The sequence below is a fragment of the Poecilia reticulata genome, chromosome 23 (assembly GCF_904066995.2).
Source record: "Poecilia reticulata chromosome 23, P_reticulata-male-v2, whole genome shotgun sequence".
Taxonomy (NCBI): domain Eukaryota; kingdom Metazoa; phylum Chordata; class Actinopteri; order Cyprinodontiformes; family Poeciliidae; genus Poecilia; species Poecilia reticulata.
In genome coordinates, this window is record NC_088852.1 from 209,495 (window position 1) to 226,390 (window position 16,896).

General features: G+C 45.0%; 1 protein-coding gene across 1 annotated transcript; it reads right to left on the reverse strand.

Annotated features, from left to right (window-relative positions):
* Nucleotides 1-210: 210 nt before the first annotated feature.
* LOC103459828 (cadherin-related family member 5) lies at nucleotides 211-16,827 on the reverse strand. Its single transcript, XM_081603794.1, has 13 exons — nucleotides 15,038-16,827; nucleotides 8,683-8,762; nucleotides 8,399-8,607; nucleotides 8,279-8,335; nucleotides 8,116-8,208; nucleotides 7,936-8,022; nucleotides 7,715-7,825; nucleotides 5,997-6,161; nucleotides 2,091-2,181; nucleotides 1,882-1,988; nucleotides 1,602-1,802; nucleotides 349-1,532; nucleotides 211-230 (listed from the first exon to the last, which is right to left on the reverse strand). Exons 2-12 carry the CDS (start codon nucleotides 8,747-8,749, stop codon nucleotides 1,239-1,241), a joined length of 1,482 nt encoding a protein of 493 aa, XP_081459920.1. The 5' UTR covers nucleotides 8,750-8,762; nucleotides 15,038-16,827; the 3' UTR covers nucleotides 211-230; nucleotides 349-1,238.
* Nucleotides 16,828-16,896: the final 69 nt, after the last annotated feature.

Here is a 16,896-nt window from a genome sequence, read left to right on the forward strand (position 1 = left end):
CTCAGTGAATTCAGTAGAACTCAGTTATTTGATCTTCACCTTATGATGCTTCAAAGTTGTGGTGGCTGGCAGGACATCAGCTTCCTGTGGCCGGCGCCTTCGCACGAATCGAAGCAGCAGAAACAGGAAGGCTGACAGAAACATCAGCAGGATCAGCGCTGCGATTCCTCCTGCCAACCTGCTGTCCACATCCCCAAACAGCTGCTGCTCTGTGAACGCACCATGAGGCACTGGAACAGAGGAAACGTGTCGGTGAACTTACCATGAGGCACCAACAGAACAAGTTAAGTCAGCGAATGCACCAGAGTACTGAGTAGCTTCACTGGTAGGCTGCCAGACTGTCCTCACCTGCCTGTCCTCGCTGCAGGACTTCAATGTCCACTGAGGCTGAAGCTTCCTCTCCTGATTCTTCATCCCTGGCAACAACCTGGAAGTCAACATTCAGAGCATTAGCCATGTCAGACTGACCATGTGTCTGACATGGACAGAGAAACTAAAAGCTCAGCAGGCCGAGGCGAGGATTGTGGTTCGATTCAGCACCGTTTAGTAGAGGAGCTCAAAGAAAGAGAGGAGAATTAGACAGTTTTGTATCAGAATTAGACAGTTTTGTATCAGAAGACAGTGAAATTTGATCAGATTTCTTTATCTAAAGCTGCTGAAAAAAGTTTCCAGTCCAGCATCCCTGGACTGGCAGGTTAGAGTAAAGTAGCTTTCCAGAAGATTTCAGGATTTCAGGCAGAGCTGAGCAGCAGAGACCAGCTGCTGCCTCGTCTCCATCAGGTTTCCTTCGTTATTATCTAAAATGTTTCAGGAGCAACTCAGATAAAAACCTGATTTATAAACCTGGAGGGAAACGGGTCGAGGCAAAAGGTTCCGGAGTGGTTCCGACAAAGATCCATAATTCAGCTTGTTAACCTGTTTAGATGGTGTGCTGGTTCTGGTTATCAGGTGGAACCAGATCCTGGTTCTGTTGGACCAGCGGAGCCTGTCAACTGTAGTTTGAATCCATGTCAGACAAATATACCGGCCCGGTTTCTGGTTATGGTTCTGGCCAGAACCAGGATCTGGTTTGGGCTCTGAGTTTCTCCACAGCGGTTCCTTTAGTTTTCTGAGCTCTAACGACAGGAACATTCCTCCACGGAGACGTTTTCCCTCCTCAGAACTTTGGTTGTGATCGGGTCAGTCTCCTTCAGAACCCGAGGACGGACTGGGAGACGGTGTGGAGTTCTGTGATGTTTTTAACCTGCAGCCCATGTGACTGACTGTCCTGCAGGTGGAGCTGGAGTGGATTCACGCTGGGAAGCTTTTAGTCTCCTGCTGCTTCTGCCTCCACCTGAGAACCAGGAGATGGACCAACCATCACACCTCACTGGGTTTTCTAACCTCATTTCAGGTGCCATCGAACTCGCCTGCAGAATGTGTCTGTCAAAGGCCCTCAGCTGGTCCGTCCGGGCAATCAGAACCCCCTCCTGGGTCACCTGGTACAGTCGGGACGGCGGATGGAGGAGGAACCGGATGTTTGGGTTCACTCCCTGCTTTTGGACAGCAGTGATGAGTCTACAGGTGGGACTCGGGTGAAAATACAGGAGAGCGAATCTTACGTCAGAGAAATCCTGGTCCGATACCTGGACCTGCAACACCTGGTTCCCATAGGTGGAAACGATGGAGGCGGGGCTTGAGCTCTGGATGATGAAGCCTTTGAAGGTGGTTGCGTTAAAGACCGGTGGGAAGGAGTTCTCACTGAGAACCCTGACCACAACCGTGGCCACGCTGTACTTTAACCGGTCCTCTACCTGACACACCTGGACAGCAGCGCAAACGGGCTGATCAGAAACACGACAGGGAGACTGGAACAGAAAGTGAAGGAAGTGCTGCTGTTACCATGACGGCGAGCGTGAAGTTTGCTCCTGGCTGACGCTCGTCTACAGCTCTGGTTACCCTGATCTCACCTGTCCTGTTGTCCATCACAAACCTGCCATGATTGTCACCTGTGGGCTCCAAAACACACCTGGTCACTACTCACACCTGGCCATTCCTGGTCAGCTGTTCAGAGCTGTCATGTTGAAATAATAACGCAGACTTCTGCTCACCTGACAAGATTGTATACATGAGAGGAGCGTTGATGCCTCGATCGCCATCCCTGGCTCTGATTGGTCCAGGAGAAAACTCCAGAACCGAGTCCTGAAAGGGAAAATTGGCACATCTGGAAGCTCCGGCTGTCAGCAGCTAAACCAAGATAACATTTCTGTGGTCTTTCCATCACACAGGTTCTCCTCTTTAGGCTCCAAATGTGCTCAAAGAAAACAAATGTTTAAAATGGTGTCTGCTGTAAAACAACCCACTCATCTGTCTTTCTGACAATTTCTTTGGTTTGTCCAACCATGTGGCTAAAACTGAGACCTTCCAGTCTCCTCATGGCAGCTTTATACCCTTTATACATCAGGGGCCCCATGTATAAAGGGCCCCATGTATAAAGGGCCCCTTTATACATGGGGCCCCTTTATACATGGGGCCCTATGTATAAAGGGCCCCATGTATAAAGGGCCCTATGTATAAAGGGCCCCTTTATACATGGGGCCCCTTTATACATGGGGCCCATGTATAAAGGGCCCCATGTATAAAGGGCCCTATGTATAAAGGGCCCATGTATAAAGGGCCCCATGTATAAAGGGCCCATGTATAAAGGGCCCCATGTATAAAGGGCCCTATGTATAAAGGGCCCCATGTATAAAGGGCCCTATGTATAAAGGGCCCTATGTATAAAGGGCCCCATGTATAAAGGGCCCCATGTATAAAGGGCCCTATGTATAAAGGGCCCCATGTATAAAGGGCCCCATGTATAAGGGGCCCCATGTATAAAGGGCCCCATGTATAAAGGGGCCCATGTATAAAGGGCCCCATGTATAAAGGGGCCCTTTATACATAGGGCCCCTTTATACATGGGGCCCTATGTATAAAGGGCCCCATGTATAAAGGGCCCTATGTATAAAGGGCCCCTTTATACATGGGGCCCCTTTATACATGGGGCCCATGTATAAAGGGCCCCATGTATAAAGGGCCCTATGTATAAAGGGCCCATGTATAAAGGGCCCCATGTATAAAGGGCCCATGTATAAAGGGCCCCATGTATAAAGGGCCCTATGTATAAAGGGCCCCATGTATAAAGGGCCCCATGTATAAAGGGCCCTATGTATAAAGGGCCCCTTTATACATGGGGCCCCTTTATACATGGGGCCCATGTATAAAGGGCCCCATGTATAAAGGGCCCTATGTATAAAGGGCCCATGTATAAAGGGCCCCATGTATAAAGGGCCCATGTATAAAGGGCCCCATGTATAAAGGGCCCTATGTATAAAGGGCCCCATGTATAAGGGGCCCCATGTATAAAGGGCCCCATGTATAAAGGGGCCCATGTATAAAGGGCCCTATGTATAAAGGGGCCCTTTATACATAGGGCCCCTTTATACATGGGGCCCTATGTATAAAGGGCCCCATGTATAAAGGGCCCTATGTATAAAGGGCCCCTTTATACATGGGGCCCCTTTATACATGGGGCCCATGTATAAAGGGCCCCATGTATAAAGGGCCCTATGTATAAAGGGCCCATGTATAAAGGGCCCCATGTATAAAGGGCCCATGTATAAAGGGCCCCATGTATAAAGGGCCCTATGTATAAAGGGCCCCATGTATAAAGGGCCCTATGTATAAAGGGCCCTATGTATAAAGGGCCCCATGTATAAAGGGCCCCATGTATAAAGGGCCCTATGTATAAAGGGCCCTATGTATAAAGGGCCCCATGTATAAAGGGCCCCATGTATAAAGGGCCCCATGTATAAGGGGCCCCATGTATAAAGGGCCCCATGTATAAAGGGGCCCATGTATAAAGGGCCCCATGTATAAAGGGCCCTATGTATAAAGGGCCCCTTTATACATGGGGCCCCTTTATACATGGGGCCCATGTATAAAGGGCCCCATGTATAAAGGGCCCTATGTATAAAGGGCCCATGTATAAAGGGCCCCATGTATAAAGGGCCCATGTATAAAGGGCCCCATGTATAAAGGGCCCTATGTATAAAGGGCCCCATGTATAAAGGGCCCTATGTATAAAGGGCCCTATGTATAAAGGGCCCCATGTATAAAGGGCCCCATGTATAAAGGGCCCCATGTATAAAGTGAAAATGTGCAGCAGCCACACAAACCTTTTCTGTGAACAATATCAAACTACAAATAATCCAAATTCACCTAAATCCACTGAAACCTGATGACATTCAGTTATTTAGACCAGGAGCTTCAGACCTGATGTCTTTTCATGATTTTAATATTTTATTGTTTAAACAATGAAACCACGTTTATCCTCAGACAATAACCCAACATGCACACAAAATGATAAAATAATAAAATGATGTGAAAACCTCATTCCAATGTAAATAACTTTCCTCATAAAGATTAACGCTTCGGTCTGAAATCATCCATGGAGTCATTTCATTCTCACTAAAACAGTTTGATTATTTGGAGGCGATCAGGTGAGGAGCCAATCACAGGAGAGCTTTGGCTCTGATGGAGAACATCAGAGGGAGGATTGATCAGAGATCATATTGATCTGATGGGAAACGTTGATGATGTTTATCAGCGTTTAGATTCATCCAGACTGATCATCTCTGAGCAGAACTTAAAGAAGGAAATAAATAATGTGCCTTTATGGCCAGAAAGCATCTCTATTCTGTAATTGTACAACTTCTTCACATGATTCCTGTATGTAGCATAAAGGTCCACATGTCCACTCAGAGCCTCTCTGAGTCTCTCTGCTGCTCCGCCTCGTTCTTTTCTTCTTGTAGGTGAAAAATGGGTTCATGTCAAATGTATTTTGTAAACCATGTTTTGCTTTTATTTCACCGACTGGTTGTAATTCTTGTTTTTGTCAGCATGTGGTGCTGTTGCTACAGAGAGGTCTAAAATTACCGGAAGTAGAAAAAACCTCTTGTTGTGGCACTAACTGGTAAAACGGAAGAGAACATTGTTGATCTGAGACCTGGTGGAGAAAACGACTCCATGGCCACATGAGAGAAGAATCCAAGTGTTCGGTAATTAATGTTGGAACTGAATTATCTCCCGTGGACAAAGCTAGAGATGATGCTGATGTCATGTTTTTCTGCTTGTCCTCTGCCGTTTGTTTAGCGGTTAAATGCTGTTAGATTTCAGCGCTTCGTTCTGCTCTGTTGAGCGCTAACCGCGTTGTTAGCCCGCCATTTCACCGAAGCTAACCCTTTCTACTGCTCGAAATACGGCACATTTATTTCTCCATATATTGAATCTCATTCTTTTTATTTTGTTTCAGCTCAGAGGGAACATTGTCTTGTTGGGAATAAAGAACCATTTCTCTGTGAAGCTCCGTGTGCGGTATTAGTCCCGGCTTCACATTCTTTTTAATTTTTATTTCTTTTTCTTTAAAATGTATTTTTATTTTTGTGAGGTGACCTTATGTGTCCTGAAAGTTCCTTTTAAATAAAATATATAATTTTACTCTACAAACAAGGACGTTACCATGGTTACTGCTTCACCTGGCGGCAGACTTCCAGGTATTTGTACTAATTTACATTAAAATGCATTTATGGAGGCGACCAGCAGCTGCTCTGTTTCCTGTAAATCAGGATTTATAAAGGAACGATGCGCAGCGACGGCTTCATACATCCAGACTTTTTGTGCTCCGAACTTTTCTAAATTTCTCTGTACGCCAAGTTTTATAGTGAAAACTGCAAACTTTTTTTGCATGAGGCCCCTGAACCTTTTGGGGTGTCCGAAGCTGCAGGGAGTTCTGGTTCTCCTGGGAACCTTGATAGGGGGACATCACCGGATCTTTCTCTCCTCTGTCGGCGCTTTGGTTTAAACATCACATCCCCATCAATAAAACGGTCAGGTGCTGTTCTGGCCTTCATAGACCCAACAGTCACCCCTTTACCAGAACCGGTGTTTTGGCTGCAGGTGTTGCTGCTGTTTACCTGCTGTTTTCCTGTGATGTTGGCTGTGTAGGTTGGGTTCATGCAGATCGGGACACGTGGGGACACAGGTGTGCAGGGCAGGAAGTGAGGATACTGGTCATCAACATCCTCGATGTCGATGGTGAGGACAGTGGAGATGTTGAACTTCTCCTCAGTGTTTGATTCCTTCAAACAGAACCGCCCACAGACTCTCGTCATCACATTGACACTTTTACTATAAGTATAATGCAGCCATGTGGGGGGGGGGGGTGGGGGGCTATGGGGACTTGAGCACCTGCCCCTTTTGCTCCTTGCCCTCAAGTGCCCTTTTGGCCAATTTCTTTTTAAAATTATTATTTCCTAAGCCCTCTGACACATAACATGTACTAAATTTATTTGGTTTTTTGTTAGTTTTTTTGTTTTGTTTTGTATTTTTCAAGAAAAACAACATAATAAGCCCTCTGGTCACCTTGTTACCTTTGACCTTTTGCCCGTGATGCATGACCCAGTTGCCTCTCGCAGTGAGATGAGGCGGCTAACTGGAGCTCAACGTAGCGAACGTTCCAGATCACAGATCAGTTTTTGGTGAATAAAAAACGTTTTTGGTGAATAAAGTGGAGACCTGCTGCTTGTCAGATGACGGAAAACGTTGAAGTATCGTTTCTGCTTCAGCTCGGAGTCGCGGTTTAAGCAGAGAGGTAATGAAATACAACAGACGCTGACAGGCCTCTGCGTCTGCCTTTCTCTGAAGAACTACTGAGTGGGAGGAGACAGACAGGTGAGGAGAAACTGTTCGTATCTATCGATTCAGTATAAATATCATACAGACATTAGGCTGCTGTTGGTGTGCTATTAGCTAGCTGCTAGCTAACGACTTTGCTAGCAAAGCTAGATAACTAAAAAGCTTCTTCCCTGTATCGTTAATGATATCTGTCATTCTTTAGTGTTGCTTATGCAATAAGGGCACATCGCCCGTCCAAAACCGATCATCTCCATCATGGATATATGTCAGATATTCTAATTTCTTTGCTGCATAATGTACATTTCATTTATTCTGGCGTTAGGTAAATGTATCTTGAAGGAAAATAACACTTAAATAAAAGTCCAACAAGGATATTAATTTAGAATTAAAAATAACTCAGCCTGAATTACCATGATAGATATAATGAATGTAATAATCAATCTAGCTGCTCCTGTCCAATAAAACAAACTTCATTAATGAAGGTGAAAAAACTCAATCCAGACTTTAAGTAATATTATGTTGTGCTATGGACTGAAAAACATTGGTTTAAACACAATATAGTATTCTGATCATAGTTCATTTTTTGCTTTTTTCAGTTCACAGATGCCACGTAAAGAAAGACGTCAGAAACAAAAAAGAAAGGATCTGCCAGAAGCAGCCAAAGGTCATGGATTGTTGACCAACTGGGTCAGAACAAGAACCGCAGGTAAGAACAAAACAATAAAGGTTCTTACCAAGATCAACATGCAGTTTTTGGTAGTGAACAATCTAATACTACAAGGCCGCAGTTATATTAAGATGTACTAAATCTATTTGTATATCTCACAATTTGTAATTTATCATTGTTTATTACGCTCTGAAAGCTGTGTGACTTTAATATTCTGTCCTAAAATGCCGTTAGATGTGCCTTTTCTTTTGAACACCTGCCCCTTTAGTTGTCTAGGGTTAGGGTTAGTTGTCTGCCCCTTAGTTGACTTGTTTAGAACTGAACTTTCACCTGGGCCCACATGATGATCTGTAGGCGAGTTCTGCTCTCATAGTCCAGAGGTTTGCTCAGCACCACTTTCCCACTGTTGGGCAAGTCGATCCTGAAGAACCAGGCATCTTCCTGCAGGTAACAGACAACAGGTGATGCAACTTTCCTGACAAAGGTTTGCTTTGCAGCATGAATCCTGAAACTTTGATGCTGAATGGGCAAGAAGTAGACGGGGATCCTACCGAGGATTGGTCGATGAAGTAGCTGATCATATCTCCATCTGAGTCGACAGCCTTCACAGTGAAAACCACAGAGTTTACTGCTGCAACCTGCAGAAGAATGAAAGACTGACTGAGGAAGTGGTTCCTGGACAGGACAATCTGTCGGATCATACAGGTTTTCCATTTGTTGAGATGTTTCACCTCACTGATGCTGAACGGTTGGATGGTCTCCTCCAGGAACTTTGGTTTGTTGTCATTTTCATTCAGAATCTCCACCAGAATCCTGTAGTGGCTCTGAAACCAGTTTACATTGCCTTACTGGACTGACTGGTGTGTGTATTCTGGCTGTGTTCTCTGAACTTACTTGTTTGATATCGTCCTCATAACAGGTGAGCTCAGCTATCAGAAATGGACCCAGAACCTGGGAAACAAAGACACTTTGTCAGACATGCTGGACTGTGTTTTAGGGGCGTCTGAGCCGTACCTCTCGGTCCAGGACTCTGGATGCAGACGAGTTGAGTCTGATGGTCCGACCTTCTAAGTAGAACCAGTTGGCATTCGGTCCAGTCAGGCACAGACGCACGGTGTTGGCTCCTGGGTCAGATCTGATGCTGATGTGTGAGATGAACTGACCCACTGGACTGTTCTCCCTGACAGACGCAAAGATATTGGAGCCGGCCGTACACAGACTAGCTGAGGACCAAACAGAATCAGCAGTTGATGTACTGAAGCAGCACCAATAACTCATGATGTACTTAATGTTCTTACCTGTAGCAACATGGCAGGAAACTCTGAGAATTAGCTGCCACAGCAACAGACAAAACATCCTTGACATTTTCTTCCTTCACCTGTTTAAGAAAGAAGCCATTGGATCAGAATATCTGGGTTCCAGCAGATGAAACTTGATAGGTATTTTCCTAGAACCTACATAAAAGAACCACAGACAACGTATATGAATTTTATGACTAAACTTTTGCAAAAGGAGAAAACTCTGTGAACTGCTCCTCCGAGCCGTTCACAGAGCGTCTGAAGATCTTTGGGTTCAGCTTGTCTTTTATTATCAAACTTCAAAGACGGAGGATAGGCAAGATAGACAGCAGAGGAAAAATAGCAAAGGTCGTAAAACAATTTACCTAAACAACTAGAAACCCAGTTCCAGATGCGACATCTGACCTACGATCTGAGCCCGGTTCAAATCTCTGTTTCACATGAAGATGAACAGACAGTTGTGACCCCCAGGTCAGTTAATACACACTAAAGAAGAGACTTTAAACTGACTAACATTAGACTGAATATGAACTAAAGTAACAACAAAATGATAATACCAAAAAATCTCTATCTAAACTCGACTCTAAAACGCACATCAACAGATCATCGTCTGTATCAGCAGCTCTGGAAAAGGAGCGAGTTATGCTCTGGAACATAAAAATCCTATTCTGGATTAAGATTCATTCCTTATTTTATTTATTTATGGTGTTAAAATGATGATCTGAGATATGCAAGCCTTATGACAGCCAAGACACGTCTTATAAACCTAGGAAGGGTCAAAGGTTATCTCCAAACTATTTGGAGTCCCAAGATTATTCCCAACAGGAAAACATCTCAGGTGTCCAGCTGATTCATCCCAAGGTCAGAGGTCAGAGCAGGAGCAGAGGTCAGGGAAATGAAGGAACCCCAAGAGCTCCATCTCTACAGGTCTCATCCTGTAGAAGGCTGCAATTGGCCCGCTGGTGTCTCGTGGCCCCACCGTGATATGATACTCGTTTTAGAGTTGAGTATAATATTAGTGCGGACCTCTGAAGGAAGTCCCGCCCGTCGTTCCTCGTCATGGCTGACATTCGGTGCTAGGCTAAGCTACACTGACTTCATGCACACTACACTTGTAACAATAGAGCGGTGGATGATGGACCAGTCCGGTACCAGTTTCCTTTCCCTGCAGTCGCCATTCCGGTACTTTCTACCATTAATGCCACGATCAAACGCAGAGAAAGGCGACTGGTACCGGGCTGCTCATCATCCGCCGCGCCGTTGTGACCAGCAGAAGCGGTGATGACGTCACGCGTCCAGACGTCCTCCATACGTTGCTAGCTGGCTAAAGACTTCTATGAAACGTAGAACAAGAGCGACGCCAAGTGGAATAAACTTACGTTTGTTCACATTGCAGTCTAAAATGACCCAATTCCCATTTTTTTTTTTCTTTTCGAATGCGACCCATAACCGATACTATCCGATTCAAATGCAACCTAACGACCAGGCCGCCTTCATCCGAACTGAACGTCACTGATACGTAACAAATTCTGAGTCCTGATACATGGAAGAGGGTAGAAAAACAACTATGACGACAATAATGAGGATTAAATTGTTAATATGCTGCTCCGGTTGGACATCAACTTTAAAGCTCCACCGTTAGCCTCCATGTTTACTTCCGCAAACACTTAGCACTTCTTTTCATGGCGGTTGGCAGAACACTGAGAACTATAGACATAATGGACTCTTTGCACCTCAGTGTTCAGGGAAAAGCTGCTCGATTGTTTCCAATCCAATAAAAATATTTTACACTAGGTGCTTGCAGGGCTTGGCTAAGGTTAGTACATCGATCTGAAGCCCCAACAAATCAGATGAAGAACGGTTAAGATATACGCCTCGTTATACGGATATTACTAAATAAATCATGAACGGCTGTGTGCTTTGTAATCTGCTCATCATACATTAATATCAGAATATTCCTATTCTATTGTTATAGCCACTAAGCATATTTAAATACACTGAACTATGTATCAATACAATTAAAAAATACTTTAAAAATACAATTGTTTATAAATGTAGCTTTGATAGATGTTTGAATATTGTTTCCAGTAACAAAAAAGCGTGTTATGATAGATTAAATGCGCTGATACGTCATTGTGCTGCTAAACACGTAACGCTGAGTGGAGTGGTGGACCGCTCCAAGATGGCCACCCGCTCCAAGATGGCCGCCCTAAATCTCGTCAGCGACAATAGGCGAGAGCGGCCATGAGGCGTCTATCCTTATGTTATGCCTATGGTTTGCATTTCAGACTGCAGAACACATACAGGTTGCATATGTGTGAACGGCCGGCAAAATAAATCTGATTTGACAAAACATTGGAATTGGGTCCCTTCAGGCTGCAGTGTGAACGCACCCTAAATTTAGTCACACCCTCATCATGTCTTTGTCAATCCAAAGCCTGCAGTTCATGTATTGGAGAAATAATTAAATGTTGATGACATTTGAGGATATTTTAAAAAGGTTTTTGTGGAATCCGGCCCAGACTCACCCAGACTCTGCCTCCAGGCAAACTGAGTTTGAGACGAAACGTCCACAGTCCCACTCAGAGACCCTCTGACTCTCGGTCTTTAAATCCTGGCTGAATCCTTTGCTGCTGTTCAGACAGGCATCTTTACCATCTCCTTATTTTTTATTTTTTTATTTAGAATTTTTTTTCTTTAAAATGTGTTTTTATTTTGTGAGTTGACATCATGTGCCCTCAAAGCACCTTTTAAATAAAGTATAGAATTATTGTTATTATAAATACTTATACTGCAAGAAACAAGGACGTTGCCATGGTTGCTGCTTCACGTGGTGGCAGACGTCCGGGTTTTAATACTAATTTACATCAACATGTATTTATGGGGGCGACAGGGAGGAAGAGCAGCTGCTCAATTTCCCGCAAACTAGGATGTATAAAGGAAAGATGCGCAGCCACGTGCGTGCGCACGGCTTTATGCATCCGATTTTTTTGTGCGCTGCACTTTTCCAAATGTTTCTATTCGCCAAGTTTTAGTGTAAAAACTGCGCAGTCATTTATGCATGAGGCCCCAGAGCAGAGATGCTGGACTGTGATGGACAGATGGTGAACGTGGTGGAGGTATAATGATGTGGGACAGTTTTGTAGCAAAAGGACCAGGAGCTCCTCTGTAGACCAGAGTCCCTGAGTGGATGTGAGTCCATCTGTCCAACCTCTGAAGCTTGGTCCAAACCGGGTCATCAATAGAAGTGTAATCTACAGCAGAAAGGCCTAGTCAAAGTCCAGACCTCAGCCTGACAGAGAATGTTTTTCTTCAGGGTTATCCTGCACGTTCAGATCTGCTGTGTTTCAGCGGGTCAGCGGTGTCCTGCGGTGGGGACGGCAGGAGGTCAGAGCTGCCTGAGTCACAGCGTTAATGAGAACGTGAGTAAACGAGGCGAGTCGGGCCGCTCTGCTCGTCTTTATCACGAGCTTCAGCATGTGCTGCAGAACCTCTGCTGCTCGGTTCTGTCTGCTGTAGCAGCGAGGCGCTCACTGACCACAAAGGAGAGTTTGCTCACACGGCTTTCAGCTAACCCCATTCCTTAGAAAGGATTTCATTCCACTAAGTCCTTCATTGCAGGAGCTGCTTCACATTCCAGAAGTTAAAGCCCCAGATGTCCCGTCAGGATCAGCAGGAACCAGTAGAACCAGCAAAGCGTCTCCTGCTTTAGCTGCAGGATGAGGCAGAGTGATTGTTTTCACTCTGCTGATACTAACAGGTCCTGCCACAGACTGGCGACCCGTCCAGGTGACCCGTCCAGGTGACCCGTCCAGGTGACCCGTCCAGGTGACCTGTCCAGGTGACCCCGCCTCTCGCCCAGAACGTTAGCTGGAGTGGCAGCAGCAGGTGTCCCGACCCCACTAGGGACAAGGTGTAAGAAAATGGATGGATGGATTATACAAACAGCTGTTTAACCCTTTAACTCCCGTCCATCCTGAAGGACGGACCTGATCACCAGCAGCAGCCGCTGGTCAGTCCTGCTGAAGATGTTCTCCTTCCAGTCCATACTGGGAACACAGCAGCACTCGGTCCTGTCTGTCCAACCCTTCAGGCCACATCTGGGCATCAGCAACCTCTGCATGTACTCCAGGTGAGTCAGGTTGCCTGAACCAGCAGCTGCTGCCACCTGGCTCCAGGGCCGAGGCAGCTGCTGCTGGTTGGTGTTGGGAATTGTTCTCTCCATGGAACTTCAGGGGCCTCATGCATATATGCATATTTTATACATAAGTCGGCATGTATAAAAATGAACTTTGCTTCAAAGTGTGTGTAATAAACACACACACACTTTCTCCCTGCGTGAAAATGTGCAGCAGCCACACAAACCTTTTCTGTGAACAATATCAAACTACAAATAATCCAAATTCACCTAAATCCACTGAAACCTGATGACATTCAGTTATTTAGACCAGGAGCTTCAGACCTGATGTCTTTTCATGATTTTAATATTTTATTAAAATCATGAAACCACATTTATCCTCAGACAATAACCCAACATGCACACAAAATAAATAAAACGATAATAAAAGGATGTGAAAACCTCACTGGAATGTAAATAGTACTTTTCTTCCGTTTTGGTCTCATAAAGATCAGACTGTGAGCCGAAGGGCATGAAATGTGGGGTGATTTGATTCTCACTGAGAAAAAGAAAACGGGATTGATCAGAGATCATATTGATCTGATGGGAAATGTTGATGATGTTTATCAGCGTTTAGATTCATCCAGACTGATCATCTCTGAGCAGAACTTAAAGAAGGAGCCGACCGGAACCGGTACTGGTACCGGTTCCGGTCCAGCTGCAGTCATTAAACCGCCTGCTTTGTGAAAGCGCCTTATGGACATAAAGTATTCTGTAAATGTACAATATGCACATGATTCTACTATTTGGAATAAAGGTCCAATTTTCCCACTCAGAGACCGTCTGACTGTCGGGTTTAAATCCTGGCTGAAAGCTTTGCTGCTGTTCAACAGGCATCTGCACCTTATGTTCCCTGATGGCACCTTTTGAATAAAATATATAATTATTATTATAAGTACTTATGCTGCTGCAAACAAGGACGTTGCCATGGTTACTGCCCCACGTGGTGGCAGACTTTGGGTATTTATACTAATTTACATTAAGAAGTTTTTATGGAGGCGACCAGCAGCTGCTCAATGTTCCGCAGATTGAGATGTACAAGGGAAAGGCGTGAATTTTTTGTACGCCAAGTCTTAGTGTGAAAACTGCTCAGTGTTTTATGCATGAGGCCCCAGATCTATTCAACAGCCTGAAATTAAACGGATGTCTTGTTGCAGCTGAATGGACAGACTCCTGTTTAGGAGTCTGTCCTGAGTGTCTGCTGAACCACTTCTCTGTTCATGACCTTTGACCTATGTCCACCTTTTCGTTTTCTGGCTAAAAAACCAGATTTTTATTTTTAATGTGCTTCAAGCAATCGATGCTGCCATGCTCTCAGAGAAACGAGGCCCACAGCATCACATGTCCTCCACCAAACCTGGCTTCATTCCAGCCTGGATGTAGGCCTCTGTCACATCACTGGCCTACTTAAAGCCCAGCAGGAGTGGAAATCACAGATTTATAATTTCAGATTCTAGACGCTCTGAGCAAATTACAGATGGATCTTAGAAATTATAACGAAATCCTCAGCTGCTTTATTTTAAACTATTAAATATGAAGCTGTTCACTAAATTAATGTAACAATAAAAGATGGAGACACATTTTCATCTTTGGTTCTTGATAAGCAAGAGTTGAGCGTCAATAACGGTAAAACAATAACAGCCATGTCATCATGCAATGTTGGAGATTATTATTGATGAAAATAAAACAAACTTCTCTCATTATTTTGACATTTATCCAAAATAATTTACTTCCTCCAAACAGCTGATTTAGAGTCAAATGGAGAGAAAAATAGTTTCCAAATGGGTGCAGTAGAAAAGGAACTGAGTAGTTTCAGTGCTGAATGAGCTGGTTCTACTGGTTCCTGCTGGTTCTGCTGGTTCTACTGGTTCTACTGGTTCCTGCTGGTTCTACTGGTTCCTGCTGGTTCTACTGGTTCCTGCTGGTTCTACTGGTTCCTGCTGGTTCTACTGGTTCTACTGGTTCTACTGGTTCCTGCTGGTTCTACTGGTTCCTGCTGGTTCTACTGGTTCTGCTGGTTCTACTGGTTCTACTGGTTCTACTGGTTCTACTGGTTCTGCTGGTTCTACTGGTTCCTGCTGGTTCTACTGGTTCCTGCTGGTTCTACTGGTTCTGCTGGTTCTACTGGTTCCTGCTGGTCCAGTAAAGCCTCACATGACCATAAAGTAAAATACTCACCTCTCCGTCCGACTGACCTGCGGTCGGCTGCTGTCTCGGCTTCGCTGGCTGCAGACCTGATTTGTCACAGATTCATGTCTTCATGCTTTGGCTCCAGAGCTGGAAGGAGCTAGCTGTGTCACAGAAGTGTGTGTGTGTGTCAGAGAGTGTGTGAGGCAGCATTGGGGAGCTTATGCAGCATTAGTGAGCAGGATAAGTAGGCCAGCAGGAGCCTGTTAGTTCCACCTGCTGCTGCAGCGCCTCGCTGTCGGCTGATTATCAGCTCAGCTCGACTCTTTCACTGGGTAATTAAACTCATTCTGGAAGTGAAATCCCAAAAACTATGTGGGTTTGATTATTGGATGTTGGTGGAAGGAACAACTACACAAAGTTCTGCTGCTATGCCTGGTTGGCTGGTTCTGGTCACATGAAGGCGGCCTGCTTTGATTGGACCTCAGCGGCCCAACAGGGGGTTCTCCTGACTTTAAAGTCTTATGAAAAAGTAATACTGTCTTAAATATTTTCATTTTCAAATATGTTTGGATCAGCTATTTCAGTTATATGTCAGCAGGACAATGAGGTTTATTGGATTCAATAGAAAATGCAACATGCATGAAGAAAAGATATGAGTGCAAAGATTTGGGCACCTCAACAGAAAAATCACATTAATATTTATAAGATCCTCCTTTGCAAAAATAACGGCCTCTAGATTCTTCCTGTACTTCTGATGAGTATCTGGATCCTGGGTGAAGGTACTTTGGACCAATCCTCCTTACTAAACAGTTTCAGTTCAGTTGGGTTTGATGGTCACCCAACATGAACAGCCCACTTCAAACCATCCCACAGACGGTGATGAGATCCAGGCCTCTGATGGTATCTGCACAACAGTTTATGTTCCTCTGCTTGAAGCCTGAGTGGATTTGGATCATTGTCTGGTTAAAATATTCATCCCCCTCATAACTTTGTAACGGATGCTTGAACATTATTCTCAATAATCTACTGGTATTGAGTGGAATTCATGCAACCCTCAACTTTAACAAGATTCCAGCTCTGGCATTGGCCTCACAGCCCCAAAGCATGATGGAAGCTCCACCTAATTTTAGTGACTCGGATCCTGATGCTGATTGAAACCTTTTGACTCTGAAGCAGAAAGAGGTTCTGGTTGTGGTTCTGTTCTACAACTGGGTCAGTTTCAGTGAAGCTGATGGACTCAGACTGGAAACTCTCTCAGTTGAGGACCCTTCGTCTTCTGGGGTCCATAGCATAACTCTAGCCAGAGTTAGGCTTTTACTATGTCTTCTGACTTCAGAGGAGACATCTCCTCCATCTCATGTGTCTCTCCCATCTTCTTGATCCTCTGGGTTCTGTGTTTGCCTCCTCGTACAGTTGAAGGTTAATTTGTCCAGATGACATTTTGCTGTCTCAGCTGAGTCTTTGTCCTGCTGCTCTGACCTTTAATCCGTCTCTCAGGATGAAGTCTCAGGTTCTGCTGACCTCAGATCCGTTCCAGGCGCTTTGCGGCTCATGACTCAGGACAAAGGAGTAGGTTTGGGATGTTCTGCCCCCAAGATGTGTTATTCCACGGCGGAACATGGAGGGATTGGAACGGATTCTGGGATTGTGATTCATCTCAACAGAAAGCCCTGTGCTCCAGAGCAGAGGAAACGGGCTGATCCAGAACCAGCAAGCAACAGAACTTCTCTCTGCAAAACATGATGTTCACACCTGCTGTTGGGTCTGACTCTGGTCCCACCCTAACCTACCCTGGGTCGAGATGAAAACAGGCAAAGAGGACTTGAACTAAGCTCAAAGCCAGGTCTTCTTCATTTCCTCTATGTTGGTTTGCTTTAGGATGGATCCAGCTGGCCTCCAAACCCAGA